The sequence below is a fragment of the Sorex fumeus genome, unplaced genomic scaffold (genome assembly GCF_029834395.1).
Source record: "Sorex fumeus unplaced genomic scaffold, SorFum_2.1 ptg000050l, whole genome shotgun sequence".
In the NCBI taxonomy this organism is placed as follows: Eukaryota; Metazoa; Chordata; class Mammalia; order Eulipotyphla; family Soricidae; genus Sorex; species Sorex fumeus.
The window spans coordinates 11,960,270-11,979,890 of NW_026606107.1; the positions used below are offsets into that span (position 1 = coordinate 11,960,270).

General features: G+C 40.0%; 1 protein-coding gene across 1 annotated transcript; it reads left to right on the forward strand.

Moving 5' to 3' along the window:
• The first annotated feature begins 7,114 nt into the window (after positions 1–7,114).
• CPXCR1 (CPX chromosome region candidate 1) lies at positions 7,115–8,086 on the forward strand. Its single transcript, XM_056124091.1, has one exon. It carries the CDS (start codon positions 7,115–7,117, stop codon positions 8,084–8,086), a length of 972 nt encoding a protein of 323 aa, XP_055980066.1.
• The last annotated feature ends 11,535 nt before the right edge of the window (positions 8,087–19,621 follow it).

Genomic DNA, 19,621 nt, shown 5'->3' on the forward strand with positions numbered 1-19,621 from the left:
TGCTCCACTTCACATTTCTTGCTTCCTTATCACATATTAGATGATCATATATTTGAGGGTGTATGTAAGGATATTTCACACTGTTTTATTGCTCTCTAGCCATGCCTTTGTTCCAATACCATGCTGTTTTAATTATTACCACTTTGTAGTAGAGTTTGAGGTTGAGCAAGGTGATGCCTCCAATCTTCTTTTTTTCCCACGAATTTCTTTACCTATTAATGGGGGGTTGTTGTTCCATATGAATTTCAGGAGCGTTTGATCCATTCCTTTGAAGAATTGCATGGTAATCCTTACAGGGATCACATTGAATCTGTATAATGCTTTGGGGAGAATTGCCATTTTGACAATGTTAATACTCCCAATCCATGAGCAGCGGATGTGTTTCCATTTCCTTATGTTCTGTGTTATTTGTTGGAGTAGCATTTTGTAGTTTTCTTTGTAAAGGTCTTTTACCTCCTTAGTTAAGCTGATTCCAAGGTGTTTGATTTTCTGAGGCACAATTGTGAATGGGATTGCTTTTTCATGTCACTTTCTTCTCTCTCATTATTTCTGTATAGAAAAGCCATGAACTTTTGGGAGTTGATTTTATAGCCTGAAACTTTACTATACAAATCTACTGTGTCTAAGAGCTTCTTGTTAGAGACTTTAGGGTTCTCTAAATATAGTATTATATCTGTAAATAGTAAGAGCTTGATTTCTACTTTTCCAATCTCGATGCCCTTAATATATTTTTCTTGCCTAACCGCTATTGCAAGTATTGATAGTACTATATTGACGAGAAGTGGAGAGTGAGCAACCTTGTCTTGTCCCTGCTCTTAGAGGGAAGACTCTTAATTTTTTCCCATTGAGGATAATGCTTCCCATAGGCTTGTAATAGATGGCTTTGACTATATTGAGGGAAGTTCCAACAAAACCCATTTTTCGTGAGGGTTTTCATCATAAACAGGTGCTAGATCTTCTCAAATGTTTCTCTGCATCTATTCATATGATCATATGGTTTTTATATTTTCATTTGTGGATATGATGAATAATGTTCATTGATTTCCAAATGTTAAACCATCTTTGCATCCCTGGGATGAATCCCACTTGGTTTTGCTATATAATTTTTGATGAGTTGTTGAATTCCATTTGCTAATATTTTGTTGATAATCTTCGCATCTGTGTTCCTCAGGGATATCGGCCTGTAGTTTTCTTTTTTGTGGTGTCTTTGTTTATTTTTGGTATTAGGGAGATATATGCTTCATAGAAACTGTTTGGCAGATATTCTTTTTCTTCAATTTCCTGGAAAAGCTTGAGAACTGGCAATAAGTTCTCTTTAAATGTTTGGAAGAATTCACTAGTGAATACATCTGGACCTGTGCTTTTGTTTTTGGAAGACTTCATGCAGTTTCAATTTCCTTGATATTATTAAGTCTATTCAGGTATTTCGGATATTCTTAGTTCACTTTTTGGAGATTATAGGAATCCAGGAATTTCCGTTTCATCTATGTTCTCTTGTTCCGTGGCAAACAGACTTTCAATGTAGTCTCTGATGAACTTTTGAATTTCCTTGGTTTCCGTTGTGATGTCCACCTTTTCATTTCTGATTTGGTTTATTAGGATTCTCTCTCTCTCTTTCTTTGTTAGTCTTACTAGTGGATTATCAATCTTGTTTATTTTCTTAAAGAACCAGTTCTTGGTTTCATTGACCTTTCGGATTGGTTTTTGGTTTTCCATGTCATTAATGTCTGCTCTAAGTTTTATTATTTCTTTCCTTCGGCCTGGCTTGGTCTCCTTTTGTTGGTCCTTTTCTAATATTGTGAGCTGTTAGGTCAGGTTATTTATATGTGCCCTTTCTTACTTCCTGAGAAATGGTTGCAGAACTGTAAATTTTCCCCTTATCTCTGTTTTATCTGCACCCCATAGGTTCTGGTAGCTCATGTCTTCATTCTCATTGTTTCAAGGTATCTTTCGATTTATTCCTTGATTTCCATCCTGACTCATTCATTGTTCTTCATTGAGTTGTTTAATTTCCAGGTGTTTCATTTTTTTCTCTATGTCAGTGTGAGATTAACTTCTATCTTCAGTGCATCTTGGTCTGAAAAGATAGTTCATACAATCTCTATTTTCCTTATTCTATTGATGTATGTTTTGTGACCTAGCATGTGGTCACTTTTGGACAATATTACATGTGCACTGGAAAATTATGTGTATTCTTCTTTGGGGGTGCAAAGCCTTGTATAGATCTATTAGCCCTCTCTCATATTTCTTCCTTCAAAATCAGAGTTTCCTTGCTAAGTTTTATTCTTGTTGATCTATCCAGTGTTGTAAAGGCGGTATTGAGGTATCCAACTACAATTGTGTTGTTGGCAATTCTTCCTTAAAATCTATTAGCAGTTGTTTTAAGTATTTAGCTGGGCCTTCATTCAATGCGTATACATTTAAGAAGGTGATTTCTTCCTATTTTACGTATCCCTTGATAAATAGAAAATGGCCTTCGTTGTCCCTCCTAATCTTTTATAACCTGAAATCTATGTTGTTGGAATTTAGTAAGTCCAACCTGACTTTTTTGAGGGAGCTGTTTGCTTGCAGGATTGTTTTCCATCCTTTGACTTTGAGTCTGTGTTTGCTCTGATTGTTCAGATGTGGTTCTTGTAGGTAGCAGAATGTTGTGTTCAGTTTATGAATCCATTTTGCCATTTTGTGTCTCCTAATTGGTGCATTTAGACCATTGATATTGAGTGATTATTATTATAGGGTTTTGTGTCATCTGTCTGTAGGGGTTCACTGTGATTGTAGGGGGTTTTCTTGCCTTACAGTAACCCCTTATGTCCTTCGTTTAAGTTTGGTTTTGAGTCTATGAAGTTCCTGAGCTGTTGTTTATCCATAAAATAGTGTATCATTCCTTCGATTCTGAGTAGGAGTTTAGCCGGATAAAATATTCTTGGTGAAGGGTTCATTTCATTGGGTTTTTAAAAATTATATCCCATCGTTGTCTTCAGGCTTGGAGGGTGTCCTCTGATAGGTCTGCTGTAAATCTAATGGGTGCTCCTTTGTATGTGATTTCCCTCTTTGACCTTGATGCTTGCAGTATTATGTCTCTATCCATGGCATCCATCATTCTGAATATGATATGTTTTGAGTCTTTTCATTAGGGTATCTTTTATCTGGCATCCTTCAGGCTCCTAGGACTTGGATGTCTGTATTCTCCAGCTCTGGAAACTTTTCAGCAATAATTTCTTTAACTGTGGTTTTTTTCATTGGGGTTGCATCCCTGTCCTTTTGGTACTCCGATGGATCTTATCTTGTTCCTCTTGGAGTCATCCCCTAGGTTTCTGATTCACCCTAGAGCTCTTTTGAGTTCTTCTTCCATTGTTTGTTGTTGCCTGTAAACTTCCTGCAGCTCATCGTCAAGCTCACTGATTCTATCTTCTGCTGTAACCATTCTACTTCTGAGGGCACCCACTGAGTTTTTTTATTTTATCTACCAAATTCTTTATTCGTGACACTTCTGTTTGTATTTTTTATTTCTTCTCTCATTTATTCCTGTAATTTGTTGGCTGTCCGTTCCACTGTTACTCTTATGTCCTCTTTTAATTTACTGGATGTTTGTTTCACCGTTTCTTTGAGTTCGATGAACATCCTAACAATTTATCTCTGAATTCTTTGTCTGAGAGATTATATTTGTGGGAATTTCCTGATGAGGCTTCTTTTCTTCATCCATTCCTTGTGCGTGCGTTAGGGGGGGTATGCAATTTCTTCATGTTGCTGTGGTAGTATGGAGGTGGGTCCCTTCAGTTCATTATCACTAGCCACCTCTACCTGCAAGGGAGGATTCTAGCTGGGCTTTGTAGATGGTGGTCTCTTTTTTCCCCTTTACGAATACTACCTCTTCGTTTCTCCTCTGTGCCCTACGTAGGATCACTAGTGTGGCTTCAGGAGATGTGTTTTTTTTCATTGGTACTGTTCAATACTTTGTGTTCATTGTTATTTTGGTCTTTGGGGGGTAGTATTTTAATTAGAATAAGCTAGTGGACTATTGGCCTAATGTGATTGGGATAGCCAGGATGTCCCCTTCAGAATTAGATAAATGTGACTGAGCTGTGAGTCCAAAATGCTAGGAGAGTTATTGTGGGCTTTTTATAGATAACATTTACCATTGTGAGGAAAGTTTTTCTTACCCCTATTTTGTTGAGAGCTTTTATTGTAAATGGATATTGGATCTTGTCAAAAGATTTATCTACATATCAAAAGATTTATACTGCTGTGGTGTATTATGCCAATTGATTTGCACATGTCAAACCATACTTTCATCCATGGGATGAATTCCAATTAATTGTGATGTATGAATATTTTGATACGTTGTTGGATTCTGTTTGCAAAATCTTATTTTATTTTATTTTTGGGTCACAGCTGGAGATGCACAGTGGTTTCCCCTGGCTCTGCATTCAGAAATTACTTCTGTTGGTGCTCGAGACCATGAGGGATGCCAGAAATTGAACCCGGGTTGGCCGCATGCAAAGCAAAAGCCCTACCTACTGTGCTATCACTCCAGCCCCTGCTTGCAAACTTTTATTGAGAATTTTTGCATCAGTGTTCATCAGGGATCATTGTCACTGTAACTGTCCTCCCGTTGTTCATCGATTTGCTCGAGTGGGCCCAGTAACATCTCCATTGTGAGACTTCTTGTTACTGTATTTGGCATATTGGATACGTCACGGGTAGCTTGCCAGGCTTTGCCATGTGGGCATGCTACTCTTAGTAGCTTGGTGGGCTCTCTGAGAGGGACGGAGGAATCAGACCCAGCTTGGCCAGGCTAACTGTGTTCAAGGCAAATGCCCTACCACTGTGCTATCACTCCAGCCCTTCATCAGGGATATTGATAGGAAATTTTCCTTTTTAGAACTGTCTCTATCTGCTTTGGGTACTAGTGTAATGATAGCTTTGTAGAAGATATTAACTTCTGTTTTTTCAATTATTTTTAGATTTTTATTAGTGAAGCACCATAAGATACAATTGTAGATTTACAAATTTTGGTGCTTGGGTTTCAGTTATATAATTATCAAATACCCATCACTCCACCAGTGCCTATTCTCCACCACCACTGATCCCAGTATCACTCCCACCCCCTGTACCCCCCAGCCCACCCTGCTTCTGTAGCAGGGCATTACCCTTTGTTCTCTTTCTCCTTTTCGGCGCTGTGGTTTGCAAAAGAAGCATTGAGTGGAAATCATGTTTGGTCTAAAGTCTACTCTCAGCACGCATCTCCCATCCTGGGAGGATCCTCCCAACACCCTTTATTTGGGTCTCCCTTCTCTATCTGAGCTGCCTTTTCCCCTAGCATGTGCTGCTGACCTCCAAGCCATGGAGTAAAATTCCTGGTTATTTCTTATTTCTTAGTGTTAAATTACAGCCTTAAGATCCAGAAATCACTTCTTTATGTCTGTTTGGAATATGTTATCTTAACTATTCCAGTGTCATTCAGATGGCATTTCAGAGGAAAGCCAAGTATAAGTCTAACTACTATATATACCAGGGTTGGAAGTATTATGGGACAGAATTGTTTATCTTTCATTACCCCAAAGCTTAGGAGTTTGTAAGTTAAAAGGGGAGAGTTAGAATCCAGCTAGTTTTGGTCATCAGTGTGTCCACTGAGGCCACTTCTAATTGCTAGCGTCTAAAGGTGGGGTCATCTAGGACATGTCTGAAGGAATAGTCTAGGGGTAACATGGTTGGATGCACTTTGGAGCTGAAGTCTGCAGGCAGGAGGCAGAGTGTGTGTCCCAGTTCAAGCTGTATGTGTGTTGAGGGGAGGGTAGAAGAGGGTGAGCATTACTTCTCCAGGACGTACCTTGATTTACAATGTCGTTTTTGATGGTTTCCAATTAATATAATTTCAACTCACCACCTATCATAAGTGTATCCTCCTTTCTCCTCCAACAACCCAAATTTATTCTCTTTTTAGCACCTTCCTCAAATAAGTTGTGCTGATAATTTTTCCTTTGCATTCCCTTTGAACCATTGTTGCTACCTTGCTGCGTATCTTTATGTTCTGTTTTTGAGAGACATCAATCTGTATCAATCCCTTTCCTTCTAACTTGATTATGCATAGTAGTGTGTGATGGGTTATGAATCTTTAGTTGACTACTATCAGTGGTATAGGAAGCATTTCTCAACCGAATTGTACTAAGGAAATAAAAAATGAGTAATTTGAAAGATATATTAACAGAAAACTCAGTTTTAAGATTTTACTTTTTGGTTTCTTACTCTCTTCATGCTCTACCCTCTCACAAAATTGATTTGCTCTTTTGTATGGATACTATTTTAAAAGAAGAGGAAAAGTGATAGCACAGAAAATATTCTAGAAAATAATAGCTTTCTACTTATTCACTTACAAACATTTTATTTTCACATACATCATAAAATCTTTTAAACTTATGTAATCATGAAAAAACTGCCTTTATATTAGCCTCATTTTAAATACACAGACCAACAAGTTGGACTTCATTTTTGAAATGAAATTTTATTTCATTCACTACCTTGAAAGGAACAATAATTGGACATCAAACAAGAACGCTACATGCACTCTATATATGGGAAATAACACTGTAGCACTGTCCTCCCATTGTCCTCCCGATTTGCTTAAGCAGGAACCAGTAATGTCTCCATTGTGTGACTTGTTGTTACTGTTTTTGGCATATTGAATATTCCATGGGGAACTTGCCAGTCTCTGCCATACAGGAGGGATACTCTCAGTATCTTGCTGGGCTCTCTGAGAGGGATGGAGTAATTGAACCCGGGTCAGCCGCGTGCAAGGAAAACGGCCTACGTGCTGTGCTATCGCTCCAGCCCATTTGGGAAATATACTTTATAAAGACTAGCAGAGAAATAATTTTATTATAAATGTATACTTGAAGCAGAACTCAATAAGAATACCTATGCGGTAAGTCATGCTTTCCTTGGAATATTTGTTTCACCTTGTTTATCAGTGACTAACACATTATTGTAGGTGTGAGAAGGCTCAGAATTTGCCTTGTCTGATCTTTCTTTGAGTAAAAGCAAACTTATAATAAAGTGTGCTATTTCTCAGTTTAACAGATATTTATCTCTTTTGCCCTTTTGAATAGAACCAAGGATGAGTTCTCCTAACAAGAAAGAGAGTGACTCAGATGACAAAGCTCTTACAAATTCAGAAAATGAGGCTTTCACTGACTGTACCAAAGATACAGAGTCTTCATTTCGTAGCCATAATATAATCTCTCAGGTGGAATCTGATCATTTGACAAGGGAGCCAGGCACAGCAAACTCCCAAGAACAAGATGCTCCTAAAGTTGCAGAAAATGGTGAGGTTGATACCCCTAAGGATGTTCAAGAAGAAGATTTAAGAGAAGAAGAATCTGACCTAATTCAGGTCTCCATTCCAAGAAAATGGGCCAATATTATGTCTGAACTAGGGAAAACTAATTTTGAGAACATTCAGGTAGGAAACAATAGTACAAAAAAACCGTCGATTAAAAGAGGAAGAGATTATTTAGCAAAAGTGGAGATGAAAGTAAGAAATTTCTTTCACAACCTCACTAATTATGAAAGCCCCGAACAATTTTCAATTCCATGGAAAATTCCATTCTTCAAGAACCATGAGATAAGAAAAATGATTCTGCATCTGTTCTGTGGGAGATATTTTCATCAGTGTGTTGGTTGTCAAAATGCAACACGTTTGAAGCAAAAATACGTGGCAGTTGTTCCTCAGTTTTATTTCCCTAACAATATTGAAAGAGCCATAATATTTGGTAGACCTTTTAGGGTGACATACAGTCATCCGTTTCTTGAAAGAATGGTCAGGAGAAAAGGTTGTAGATCATCCTATACTAAAGGGAAGAAAGAAATATCCATTTTTGTGAGGCCCGTGTTGTATGTTCCATGGGTCCAAGTTCAACAAGTACTTACTGGAAAAGTTTTTGAGGATCAGTTCCGATCTCCCCACAACGTGAGAGTTCTCATTATTAGCACCAATAATTCTTGGAAATTCCTATGTCCCATTTGTGGAAGAAGTTTCAATAGTATAAACGAATTTAGGGAGCATTCCTGCCGTTTCACTGAGAATTAAGTAAAATTGGTGTAAATTTTTAAATTTCTAACAATTCCTAATTTGGCTACCAAACAGAGACAAAATTGTATATTCAGAAATTTTAGTTGTTTATATGGAGTTGCGGAAAGAAACACTTTAAATGATACACTGCTTCAGAGTAATAAACATCGTTTAGAAGTCAACTCAAAAGGAGATGCCTTTACACAGGCTATTGCAAATATATCATTAAAATATTACATCTTGTTCTACTTTGAGTACATCTGAACCAAGAAAATGCTAGAACTACTTCCATCTATGTCTGCTGATAAGAATGATAAGATTATTGAGACCATTAAATCACAAGCTTCAGGATCCTAGTAACAGCATCAAATATGGAGGATTTAACAGAGTCCTATGATGTGTTTCTAAAGCTAATAAATTTAATATCTTAAATGTACTCCATTAACTCAGTAAAATCACTTTTGAATGAACTGATTGCTCCATTTCATGATTTAGAGATAAGAATATATATGCGTGTATAAGTTTCAAGTGTTATTTCTTGTTTAGACAACAATTTGGTGATATAAAAGTAAAAATTATAAATATGTATATATATATTTTTTTCTGAGGGTTGGTAGTACCTTGATGAAACCCAGAAACAAAAAAGATACATTGAAGCACAGGAGGAAGATTGTTTTACATTATTCTGTCACCTCTTCCCCAAGCCTAGGCAGCCCAGCATGAAGAAATACACCTTTTTCTTAGAGGAGTAAAGTGAATTGACCACCTAAACTTCAGCATGGATCTCAGCCCAGCACGGGCCATACAAGAGTATCAGGCATGCTTTTGTAGCACCAGTTTACTTCTGTGACTCCAGGTTCCACACCAATCCCTGTGAACCCAAGCCCCTGGTTCATCTGAGTAGCGTGTCAATTCAGTGGTACCAAGTCTCCAGTCCTCCTTAGAACTAAGGTGGTCCAGGTGAACCTAAACTTTAGTTCGACTTTCTCCAGGAGTAGGCTTCCAGACCACAAAGCAGAGCCTACCCCCACAGAGCTAACATCACTAATTATCGGAAATGCAAATCAAACCCGAAAGGTGTTACTTAACATTTGATAGAAATTTTATCATTAGTAAGAAAACAAGAAAGTGTTCTCTCAACAACTGCTTTGAGAAAAATCACTGTCACTGTCACTGTCACTGTCCTCCCATTGTTCATCGATTTGCTCGAGCAGGCCCAGTAACGTCTCCATCGTGAGACTTGTTGTTACTGTGTTCGGCATATCTAATACCTCACGGGTAGCTTGCCAGGCTTTGCTGCGTGGGCAAGATAATCTCGGTAGCTTGCTGGGCTCTTCGAGAGGGGCGGAGGAATCGAACTCGGGTCGGCCATGTTGGCTGCGTGCAAGGCAAACGCCCTACCTGCTGTGCTACCGCTCCAGCCCCTGAGAAAAATAACAGGAGATAAGAACACATAAAGTAAACTAATTATAGCCTGCATCTACTGCAACACTCTTAACTAGTTATGTCTTTTTTAAAAAAATTTTATTAGTGAAGCACCATGAGGTACAGTGGTAGACTTAAAAATTTTCATGCCGCGGTTTCAATTATACAATGTTCGAGTACCCATCACTCCACCTGTGCCCATTTTCAACCACCACTGATCCCAGTATCCCTCCCTCTTCCTTTTCCCCCATCCCACCCTGCCTCTGTGGCAGGGAATTCCCTTTGGTTCTCTCTCTCTCCTTTTGGGTGCTGTGGTTTGCAAAAGAGGCATTGAGTGGATATCATGTTTGGTCTATAGTCTACTTTCAGCATGCATCTCCCATCCTGGGAGGATCCTCCCAACACCCTTTATTTGGGCCTCCCTTCTCTCTCTGAGCTGCCTTTTCGGCTAGCATGTGCGGCTAGCCTCCAAGTCATGGAGTGAACCTCCTGGGACTTAACTATTCTTGGGAGTTAGTCTCCTATTTTGTTAGTTTATGTTCCCCAGATGAATGCAATCTTTCTATGTCTGTCCCTCTCTTTCTGACTCATTTCGCTTAGCACAATGCTTTCCATGTAGTACCACTTGTATGTAAATTTCATGGCTTCACTTTTTCTAAAAGCTACATAGTATTCTATTGTGTAGATGTACCAAAGTATCTTTAACCAGTCACCTGTTCTCAGGCACTCAGGTTTTTTTCCAGATTCTGGCTATTGTAAACAGTGCTGCAATGAACAAACAAGTACAGATGTCACTTCGACTATACTTTTTTGCCTCTCTGGGATATATTCCCAGGAGTGGTATTGCTGGGTCAAATGGGAGCTCAATTTCTAATTTTTTTAGAATCGTCCATACTGTTTTCCAAAAGGACTGAACCAATCGGCATTCCCACCAGCAGTGGAGGAGGTTCCCTTTCTCACCATCCGCGTACACATTCAATGTGATCCCTATAATGATACCCATGATATTCTTCAAATAAATGGAGCAAACAATCCTGAAATCCATATAGAAAAATAAGCCCCCACAAATAGTTGAAAAAAATTCTTGGAAAAAGAAAAGGGATTCACTAAATCACTTAATCACTTAACTTCCCGTTAGTCGATTTGCTTGAGCGGGCGCCAGTAACGTCTCCATTTGTCCCTGTCGTGTGCTAGTGTAGCCCAATGGCATCTGTTCGCTCTGAGAACATGAAGAGCCTCAAACCGATCGTTCATGATCTTGATGAAGAAGTCTGACCATCTGGTATGTGGGCAGCCACGCGGTCTTTTGACATCCCATGGAATCCAGTCAGTAACAGCTCTAGTCCAGCGGTCGTCTTTAAATCTCATTACGTGACCAGCCCATCTGATTTTTGACACCTTGGCAAACGAGACAGCGTCCCTGATTCTTGATCGTCGACGGATGTGGAAACTCCGGATTCTTTCTCTCATTTGAGTGAAACGTGATATTCCAAGCATAGCTCATTCTATTCTTCTTTGGGAGACCTGAATAGCATTCTCATCCTGTTTGCATAGGGCCCAGGTCTCTGAGGCATAGGTTAATGCAGGAAGAACAGTGGAATCAAAGAGATGTGCCCAGAGCCGGAGGTTCTTCATCCTCTTAGCTATTTCTTTGACGTTCTTGAAGGCGTTCCAAGCCGCTCTCTTCCTCCTGCCCAGCTCGGGTGCCAGGTCATTTGTCATGTTGACTTCTCGACCTAGGTACACATAGCTGTTGCATTCGGAGATGGTCGTTCCATTGAGAGCGAATGGGGCATCAGGAACGAGGCTGTTTCTCATGAACATTGTCTTCGTAAGATTCAGCTATAGTCCTACCTTTCCACACTCACGGTCAAAGTCGGCCAGCATTTCTGCCGCTTGGCTGATGTTTGGTGTTATTTAAACAATGTCATCAGCAAAGCGGAGGTGGTGTCGTTGCTGACCATCTATCTTCACTCCCATTCCTTCCCATTCCAGTCTTCGCATGATGTTCTCGAGGGTGGCACTGAAGAGTTTCGGTGAAATGGTATCACCCTGCCATGGTATGTCAAAAAGGATTGAGAGCATAAAATTCAAAAATAGGTGTCATAAAGACAGTGGTAGAAGATCTTGGGCCCTTTGATGATAGTAGGCACTATAACTTTGTATATCAACGCCATTACCTTTACACTATTGCAACCACCTTTCCTAAACTATAATAAAAATAAATGATTATTGAGTTGGGTATTGGTTGTTTTAATTAATATTAATATAATTTGAATGAAAATCTGTAGAATGAGCCTATGCATGTTTGTGCATGACATATATTCATGCATAGCTATGCAAATTAATCACAAGGTTAAATATAATTTAGAATATATAATTAATGATAAATTATGTATTAAATCAGAATACAAAGAGAAGTTTTCTCATATTTAAAAGTCTTGATCACTTGACTTCCCGTTACACATCGATTTGCTTGAGAGGGCTCCGGTAACTTCTCCATTCGTCCCTGTTGTGTGCTAGTGTAGCCCAATGGCATCTGTTCGTGCTAGGAACACGAAGAGCCTCAAACCAATCATTCAGGGTATTGACGAAGAAGTCTGACCATCTTGTAGGTGGGCGGCCATGCAGTCTTTTGACATCCCATAAAATCAAGTTGGTAACGGCTCTAGTTCAGTGGTCTTCTCCAAATCTCATTACATGTCCAGGCGATCTGATATTTGACACCTTGGCAAAGGAGACAGCATCCCGATTATTGACCTTCAACAGAGGTCTGAACTCCAAATTCTTTCTCTCATTTGAGTAAAATGTGATACTCCAAGCATAGCTCTTTCAATTCCTCTACGGGAGACCCGAATATAGTTCTCATCCTGTTTTCGTAGGGCCCAGTTCTCTGAGGCATATATGCAGGAAGAACAGTGGAATCGAAGAGATGTGCCCGGAGCCTGAAGTTCTTCATTCTTTTAGCTATTTTTTCAATGATCTTGAAGGCGATCCAAGCTGCTCTCTTCCTCCTGTGCAACTCAGGTGCCAGGTTATTTGTCATATTAACTTCTCGACCTAGGTACACATAACTGTTGCATTTGGAGATGGTCGTTCTGTTGAGAGCGAATGGAACGTCAGGAATGAGACTGTTTCTCATAAACATTGTCTTCATGAGATTCAGATGGAGTCTGATATTTCCACACTCACGGTCAAAATCAGCCAGCATTTGTGCCGCTTGGCTAATGTTTGGTGTTATTAGAATGATGTCATCAGCAAAGCAGAGGTGGTGTAGTTGTCGACCGTCTATCTTCACTCCCATTTCATCCCATTCCAGTCGTCGCATGACATTCTCAAGGGTGGCACTGAAGAGTTTCGGTGAAATGGTATCACTATGCTGAACCCCTCTCTTAACATGGATGATCACTTCTTTGTAGAATGGTGAGATCCTGGTAGTGAATCTGTAATACAGACCACGGAGTATCCTGATTTATTGAGTATGAGTTCCCTGATTGGCTAGGGCTTCAATGACCGCTTCAGTCTCAACAGAATCAAAGACCTTCTTTAAATCAATGAACGTTAGACAGAGAAGCATCTTGAACTCCCCAGAAACCTCAATGAGTTTGGTTATCGTGTGGATATGGTCGATCATGCTGAATCCTTTGTGGAATCCGGCTTGTTGACATGGTTGTCCTTCATCTAGTGTTCTGCCAATCCTATTCAGAAAATCTTGAGTGAACAGCTTGTAGATGACAGACAACAGGCAGATCGGGCGATAGTTGCCAATGTCGGTGATGTCTTCCTTCTTGTACAGTAGTACAGTCCTGCTGGTTTTCCATTGGGACAGAAACTTGCCTTCAGACAGGTAGCATGTGAAGAGCCGAGCCAGTGCATTGATGAGTACTGATGGCAGACTCTTCAGTTGTTCAGGTCTAACCTTGTCTGGGCCAGGTGCTGTTCTCTTCTTTACCAATGAAATGGCGTGTCGGATTTCAGAAGGGAGAATGTTTGGAACGACATATCCAGCCTGCTCCCACCAACCACAGGTGATGAAGGGATTAAAACTAGGAGCACAATTGTGAATGGGATTGTTTTCTTCATGTCACTCTCTGCTATTTCACTATCTGCGTATAGGAAAGCCATGGTTTTTTAAGTATTGATTTTATAGCCTGTCACTTTACTCTACAAGCCTATTGTTTCTAGGAATTTCTTGGTAGAGGTTTTAGGATTCTCTAAGTATAGTATCATATCATCTGCGAATAGTGAGAGCTTAATTTCTTCTCTCCCTACCTGGATGCCTTTAATATCTTTTTATTGCCTAATCGCTATTGCAATTACTTCCAGTACTATATTGAACAGTAGTGGAGAGAGTGGGCTTCCTTCTCTTGTCCCTGACCTTAGGGGGAAGGCTCTACGTTTTTCCCCATTGAGGATGAGGTTTGCTGTAGTTTTGTGGTAGATGGCTTTAACTATATTAAGGAAAGTCCCCTCCATCCCCATTTTGGCAAGGGTTTTCATTATGAAATGGTGCTGGATCTTGTGAAAAGCTTTCTCTGCATCTATTGATATGATCATATGATTTTTATCTTTTCTTTTGTTGATATGATGGATTATGTTGATTGATTTCCAAATGTTGAACCATCCTCGCATCCCTAGGATGAATCCCACTTGATGATGTATGATCTTTTTCATGAGCTCTTGAATTCTATTGGCTAGTATTTTGTTGAGAATTTTCGCATCCGTGTTCATCAGGGATATCGGCCTGTAGTTTACTTTTCTTGTGGTGTCTTTGTTTCCTTTTGGTATTAGAGAGATATGGGCTTCTTAGAAAGTGTTTGGGAGAGTTTCTGGTTTTTTTTTCAATTTCCTGGAAAAGCTTGAGAAGAACTGGCAATAGGTCCTTTTTAAATGTTTGGAAAAATTCGCCAGTGAATCCATCTGGACCTGGGCTTTTGTTTTTGGGAAGACTTTTGATTACAGTTACAATTTCCTTGATGTGAATACGTCTATTCAGGTACTCTATATCTTCTTGATTCAGCTTTGGGAGATAATGGAAATCCAGGAATTTATACATTTCTTTTAGGTTCTCTTGTTTCGTGGCATACAGACTTTCAAAGTAGTCTCTGATGATCTCTTGAATTTCTTTAGTTTCTGTTGTGATATCCCCATTCTTATTTCTGATTCGATTTATTAGGGCTCTCTCTGTGTTTCTTTGTGAGTGTTGCTAGTGGTTTATCTATCTTATTTATTTTCTCGAAGAACCAGCTCTTGGTTTCATTGATCTTTAGGATTGTTTCTTTGTTTTCCATGTCATTGATTTCTGCTCTAAGTTTTATGATCTCTTTCCTTCTGCCCAATTCGGACTGTTTCTGTTGTTCCTTTTCTAAGATCTTGAGCTGTGAAGTCAAGTTGTTTGTGTGCATTCTTTCTTCTGTCCTGAGATATGCGTGCAGAGCTATAGATTTTCCCCTTAATATGGCTTTTGCTGCATCCCATAAGTTCTGGTAGCTTGTGTCTTCATTCTCATTTGTTTCCAAGTATCTTTTGATTTCGTCCTTGACTTCCTTCCTGATCCACTGGTTGTTAAGCATTGATTTGTTTAATTTCCAGGTGTTTGATTTGGTTCTCCGTGTCTGTGTGTGATTCACTTCTATTCTCAGTGCATCATGGTCTGAAAAGATTGTTGATACTATTTCTATCTTCCTGATTCTATTTAGGTATGATTTTTGGCCTAGGACATAGTCTATTTTGGAAAATGTTCCATGCCCGCTGAGAAGAATGTGTATTCTTTCTTTTTGGGGTGTAAGGCCCTGCACAGGACTATCAGTCCTTTCTCTTCTATTTCTTCTTGCAAAGCCAATGTTTCTTTGCTGAGTTCTGTTCTTGATGATCTATCCAGAGGTGATAAAGCGATGTTGAAGTCTCCAGGTACTATTTTGTTGCTAGCAATGTCCTCCTTAAGATCTGTTAACAGTTGTTTTAAATATTTATCTTTTCCCTCTTTAGGTGTGTATACATTCAAGAGTGTGATTTCTTCCTGTTGTACATATCCCTTAATCAAGAGAAAATAGCCTTTGCTGTTCTTCTAGTCTTTTTCAACCTTTAGTTAATATTGTCAGATTCTAGTATGGCCACTCCAGCTTTTTTGAAGGAGCTGTTTGCTTGCAGGATTGTTTTCCATCCTTTGACTTTGAGTCTGTGTTTGGTCTGACTGTTGAGATGGGTTTCTTGTAGGAAGCAGAATGTTGGGTTCTGTCTCTGAATCCATTTTGCCACTCTGTGTCTCTTAATTGGTGAATTTAGACCGTTGACATTGAGGAGATTATTGTTATGGGGTTTTGTCTCATCTTTCTGTGAGGGTGTTATGTGGTTGTAGGGTTTGTCTTGTCTTGTAGTAGCCCCTTTAGCCCTTCTTTTAGGTTTGGTTTTGAGTCTTTGAAGTTCCTCAGCTGCTGTTTTTCTACAAAATTGTGTAACGTTCCTTCTATTTTGAGTGAGAGTTTAGCCGGATCGAGTATTCTTGGTGAGGCATTCATTTCAGTGAGTTTTTTCATTATATCTCTCCACTGCCTTCGGGCTTGGAGGGTTTCCTCTGATAGATCTGCTGTGAATCTAAGGGGTGCTCCTTTGTATGTGATTTCCTTCTTTGCCCTTGCTGTTTGCAGTATTGTATCTCTATCGGCAGCATCAATCATTCTAACTATGATATGTCTTGAAGTGTTTTTGTTCGGGTCTCTTTTAGCTGGCACCCTTCACGCTCCTTGAACCTGAATGGTTGCATTGTGGAGCTCTGGGAATTTTTCAGCAATGATTTGTTTGACCGTGTTTTTTTCGTTGGGATTGTTTCCCTGAACTTCTGGTAGTCCAATGATTCTAATGTTGTTCCTCTTGGAATTATCTGCTAGGACTCTGATTCTCTGTAGAGCTATTTTGAGGTCCCTTGACACTAATTGTTGTTGCTTGTTGGCTTGGTGCAGCTGATCTTCCAGCTCACTGATTTTTTTCTTCAGCTGCGGTCATTCTATTGTTAAGAGAAGAGATTGAGTTTTTCATTTCATATACGGAATCTTTTAATCGTGACATTTCTGCTCATTTCTTCGCGTAATTTGTCAATTTTTTCTGTGGTGTTACTGGCTGTCTGTCTGACTATTTCATTGAGTTGATTGAACATCTTCATGACTTTGTATCTGAATTCTATGTCAGAGAGGTCCCTTAGGTGAGCAGCATCGACAGAAACTTCTAGATTGTTTTCGTTGTCCTCCCCTTGTGGAGGGGTTTTGCGCTGTTTCTTCATATTGCTGTGTAGGTAGGGGACTAGATTTCTTGGGGACTAGGTTCCTTAGTATGAGTAAAGAACCATGCGGCCACAAAAATTCGGCCACCCCCACTTATGCAGAAGCCACGTCCACTTGTGAAGAGGCATTGCCTCTACGGAAACCTGGGTTTGGGACGAGATGGGCACAGTGTGAGGAGTGTAGAGTGGAGGGCAGACGCTCAGAACTGCTTTTCTCCAGGCATCTGGGGAGATGCCTGGGGTCTTGAAGGGAAAGATGCAAGTCCCGGGATCAAGAACCAGCTGCTGAACTGACCTGGGTTTTGGACGAGATGGGCACAGCGTGTGGAGTGAAGAGGGGAGGGCAATTGCTCAGAATTGCTTTTCTCCAGTCGTCTGGGGGGACGCCTGGGGTCCTGAAGGGAGCAATGCAAGTCCTGCGTTCAAGAACTAGCTGCTGAACTGACCTGGGTTTGGGACGAGATGGGCGCAGTGTGAGGAGTGAAGAGGGGAGGGCAGATGCTCAGAGTTGCTTTTCTCCAGGCGTCTGGGGGGACGCCTGAGATCTTGAAGTGAGAGATGCAAGTCCCGGGTTCAAGAACCGGATGCTGAACTGACCTGGGTTTGGGAGGAGATGTGTGCAGCGTGAGGAGTGAAGAGGGGAGGGTAGATGCTCAGAACTGCTTTTCTCCAGGCGACTGGGGGGACGTCTGGGGTCTTGAAGGGAGAGATGCAAGTCCCGGGTTCAAGAATCGACTGCTGAATGAACCTGAGTTTGGAACGAGATGGGCGCAGCTTGAGGAGTGAAGAGGGCTGGCTATATTATTTGTGCTTTAGATTATTTTTGCTCTCAATGATAAAGTTTTAAAAATTAGGTCCATCTAATTGGGTGATTATTTTTGCTTTTGATGTTAAATATTAAAAATTAGATTCATCTAATTGGTGAATGAGTGACTCCAAAGTGATAGCACATAACTTTTTTCCTTCTCCATTGCCTGGTTGCTGGAAAAAACTAGAAGGTACAAAAGTGACATCAAGCGTATGGGTATATTATTACAGATAAACAGTATCTTTAAAAATCAAATCATCTTGGGGCTCGAGACTTGCACGCGACCGACCCAGATTCGAATCCCAGCATCCCATATGTTCTCGTGAGCACCTCCAGGACTAATTTCTGAGTTCAGAGCCAGGAGTAACCCCTGAGAATCGCGGGGTGTGACCCAAAAAATCAAATCATCTTGAGACACATAGTTATAAAGTTGTTCATGATTGAATTGGAAACATTGATGGAGGAAAATGGGCACTGGTGGAGGTATGTGTAAACGATTATGGTATGACTGAAATATGAAAGTTCATAAGTTTGTAACTATACCTCACAATGATTCATTAAGAAAAATTTTAAATAAAAATAAAATAACTCATATAAAAATGTTCTAATACTGATCCATTCACCTCTGCACGTCCCCAGCACCAATATGCCCGAATGCTGCTGGGCGTCTAGGCTTCTAGGCTGCTTCTTCTTCTTCTTCTTCTTCTTCTTCTTCTTCTTCTTCTTCTTCTTCTTCTTCTTCTTCTTCTTCTTCTTCTTCTTCTTCTTCTTCTCCTTCTCCATCTCCATATCCATCTTCATCTTCATCTTCATCTTCATCTTCTTCTCGCCCTCATTCTCGATGCCTTTTTCTTCTCCTCCTTCTTCTAATTCTCCTCTTCTTCCACTATCTCCTCTTCATTTATATTTTGCCCACTCGAACAAATCAACGAACAACGGGAGGGCCTTTATCTTTACCTTTTTTAAATTTTTATTAGTGAAAACCTTGATGTACATTTGTAGACTTACAAATTTTTGCGCTTGGGTTTCAGTTATAAAATGATCGAGTACCCATAACTCTTTCAGTGCCCATTCTCCACCAACAATAATCCCAGTATACCTCTCCGCCGTCCCCCCATTCCACCCCGCCTCTATGACAAGGCATTCCCTTTTGTTCTCTCTCCTTTTGGTTGTTGTGGTTTGCAAAAGAGGCATTGAGTGGTAATCATGTTCGGTTTACAGTCTACTTTCAGCATGCATCTCCAAACCTGGGAAGATCCTCCCAACACGCTTTACTTGGTGTTCCTCTCTCTCTGAACTGCCTTTTTCCTCTGCATATGTAGCTGGCATTCATGCCATGGAGTGAAACTCGTGGTAGTTATCTAGACTATCTTGGGTGTTAGTCTCCCATTTTGTTACTTTATATTCTACAGATGAATGCATTATTTCTATGTTTGTCCCTCTCTTTCTGACTCATTTCACTTTGCATATTTTCCATGTAGTACCACTTGTATGTAAATTTCATTACTTCATCTTTTCTAACAGCTACATAGTACTCCATTGTGTAGATGTACCAAAGTTTCCTTAACCAGTCATCTGTTCTCAGGCACTCGGTTTTTTTTCCAGATTTTGGCATTGTGCAGCAACGAACATAGAAGTGTAGATGTCATTTAGACTGTACTTTTTTTGCTTCTCCGGGATATATTCCAAGGAGTGGTATTGCTGGATCAAATGGCAGCTCAATTTCTGATTTTTGGAGAATCGTCCATACTATTTTCGAAAAGGGCTGAACCAGTCGGCATTTCCACCAGCAGTGAAGGAGGGTCCCTTTTTCGCCACATCCGCACCACCAATGCTTGCTTTTGTTCTTTTGGATGTGGGTTCTGAGATGTGAGATGGCATCTCATTGTTATTTTGATCTGCATATCCCTTATGATTAGTGATGTAGAGCATTTTCTCATGTCCGTTATAGACATTCGGATTTCTTCTTTGAGAGAGTTTCTGTTCATTTCATCACCCATTTTTTATAGGGTTGGATGTTTTCTTCTTGTTGAATTCAACCGGT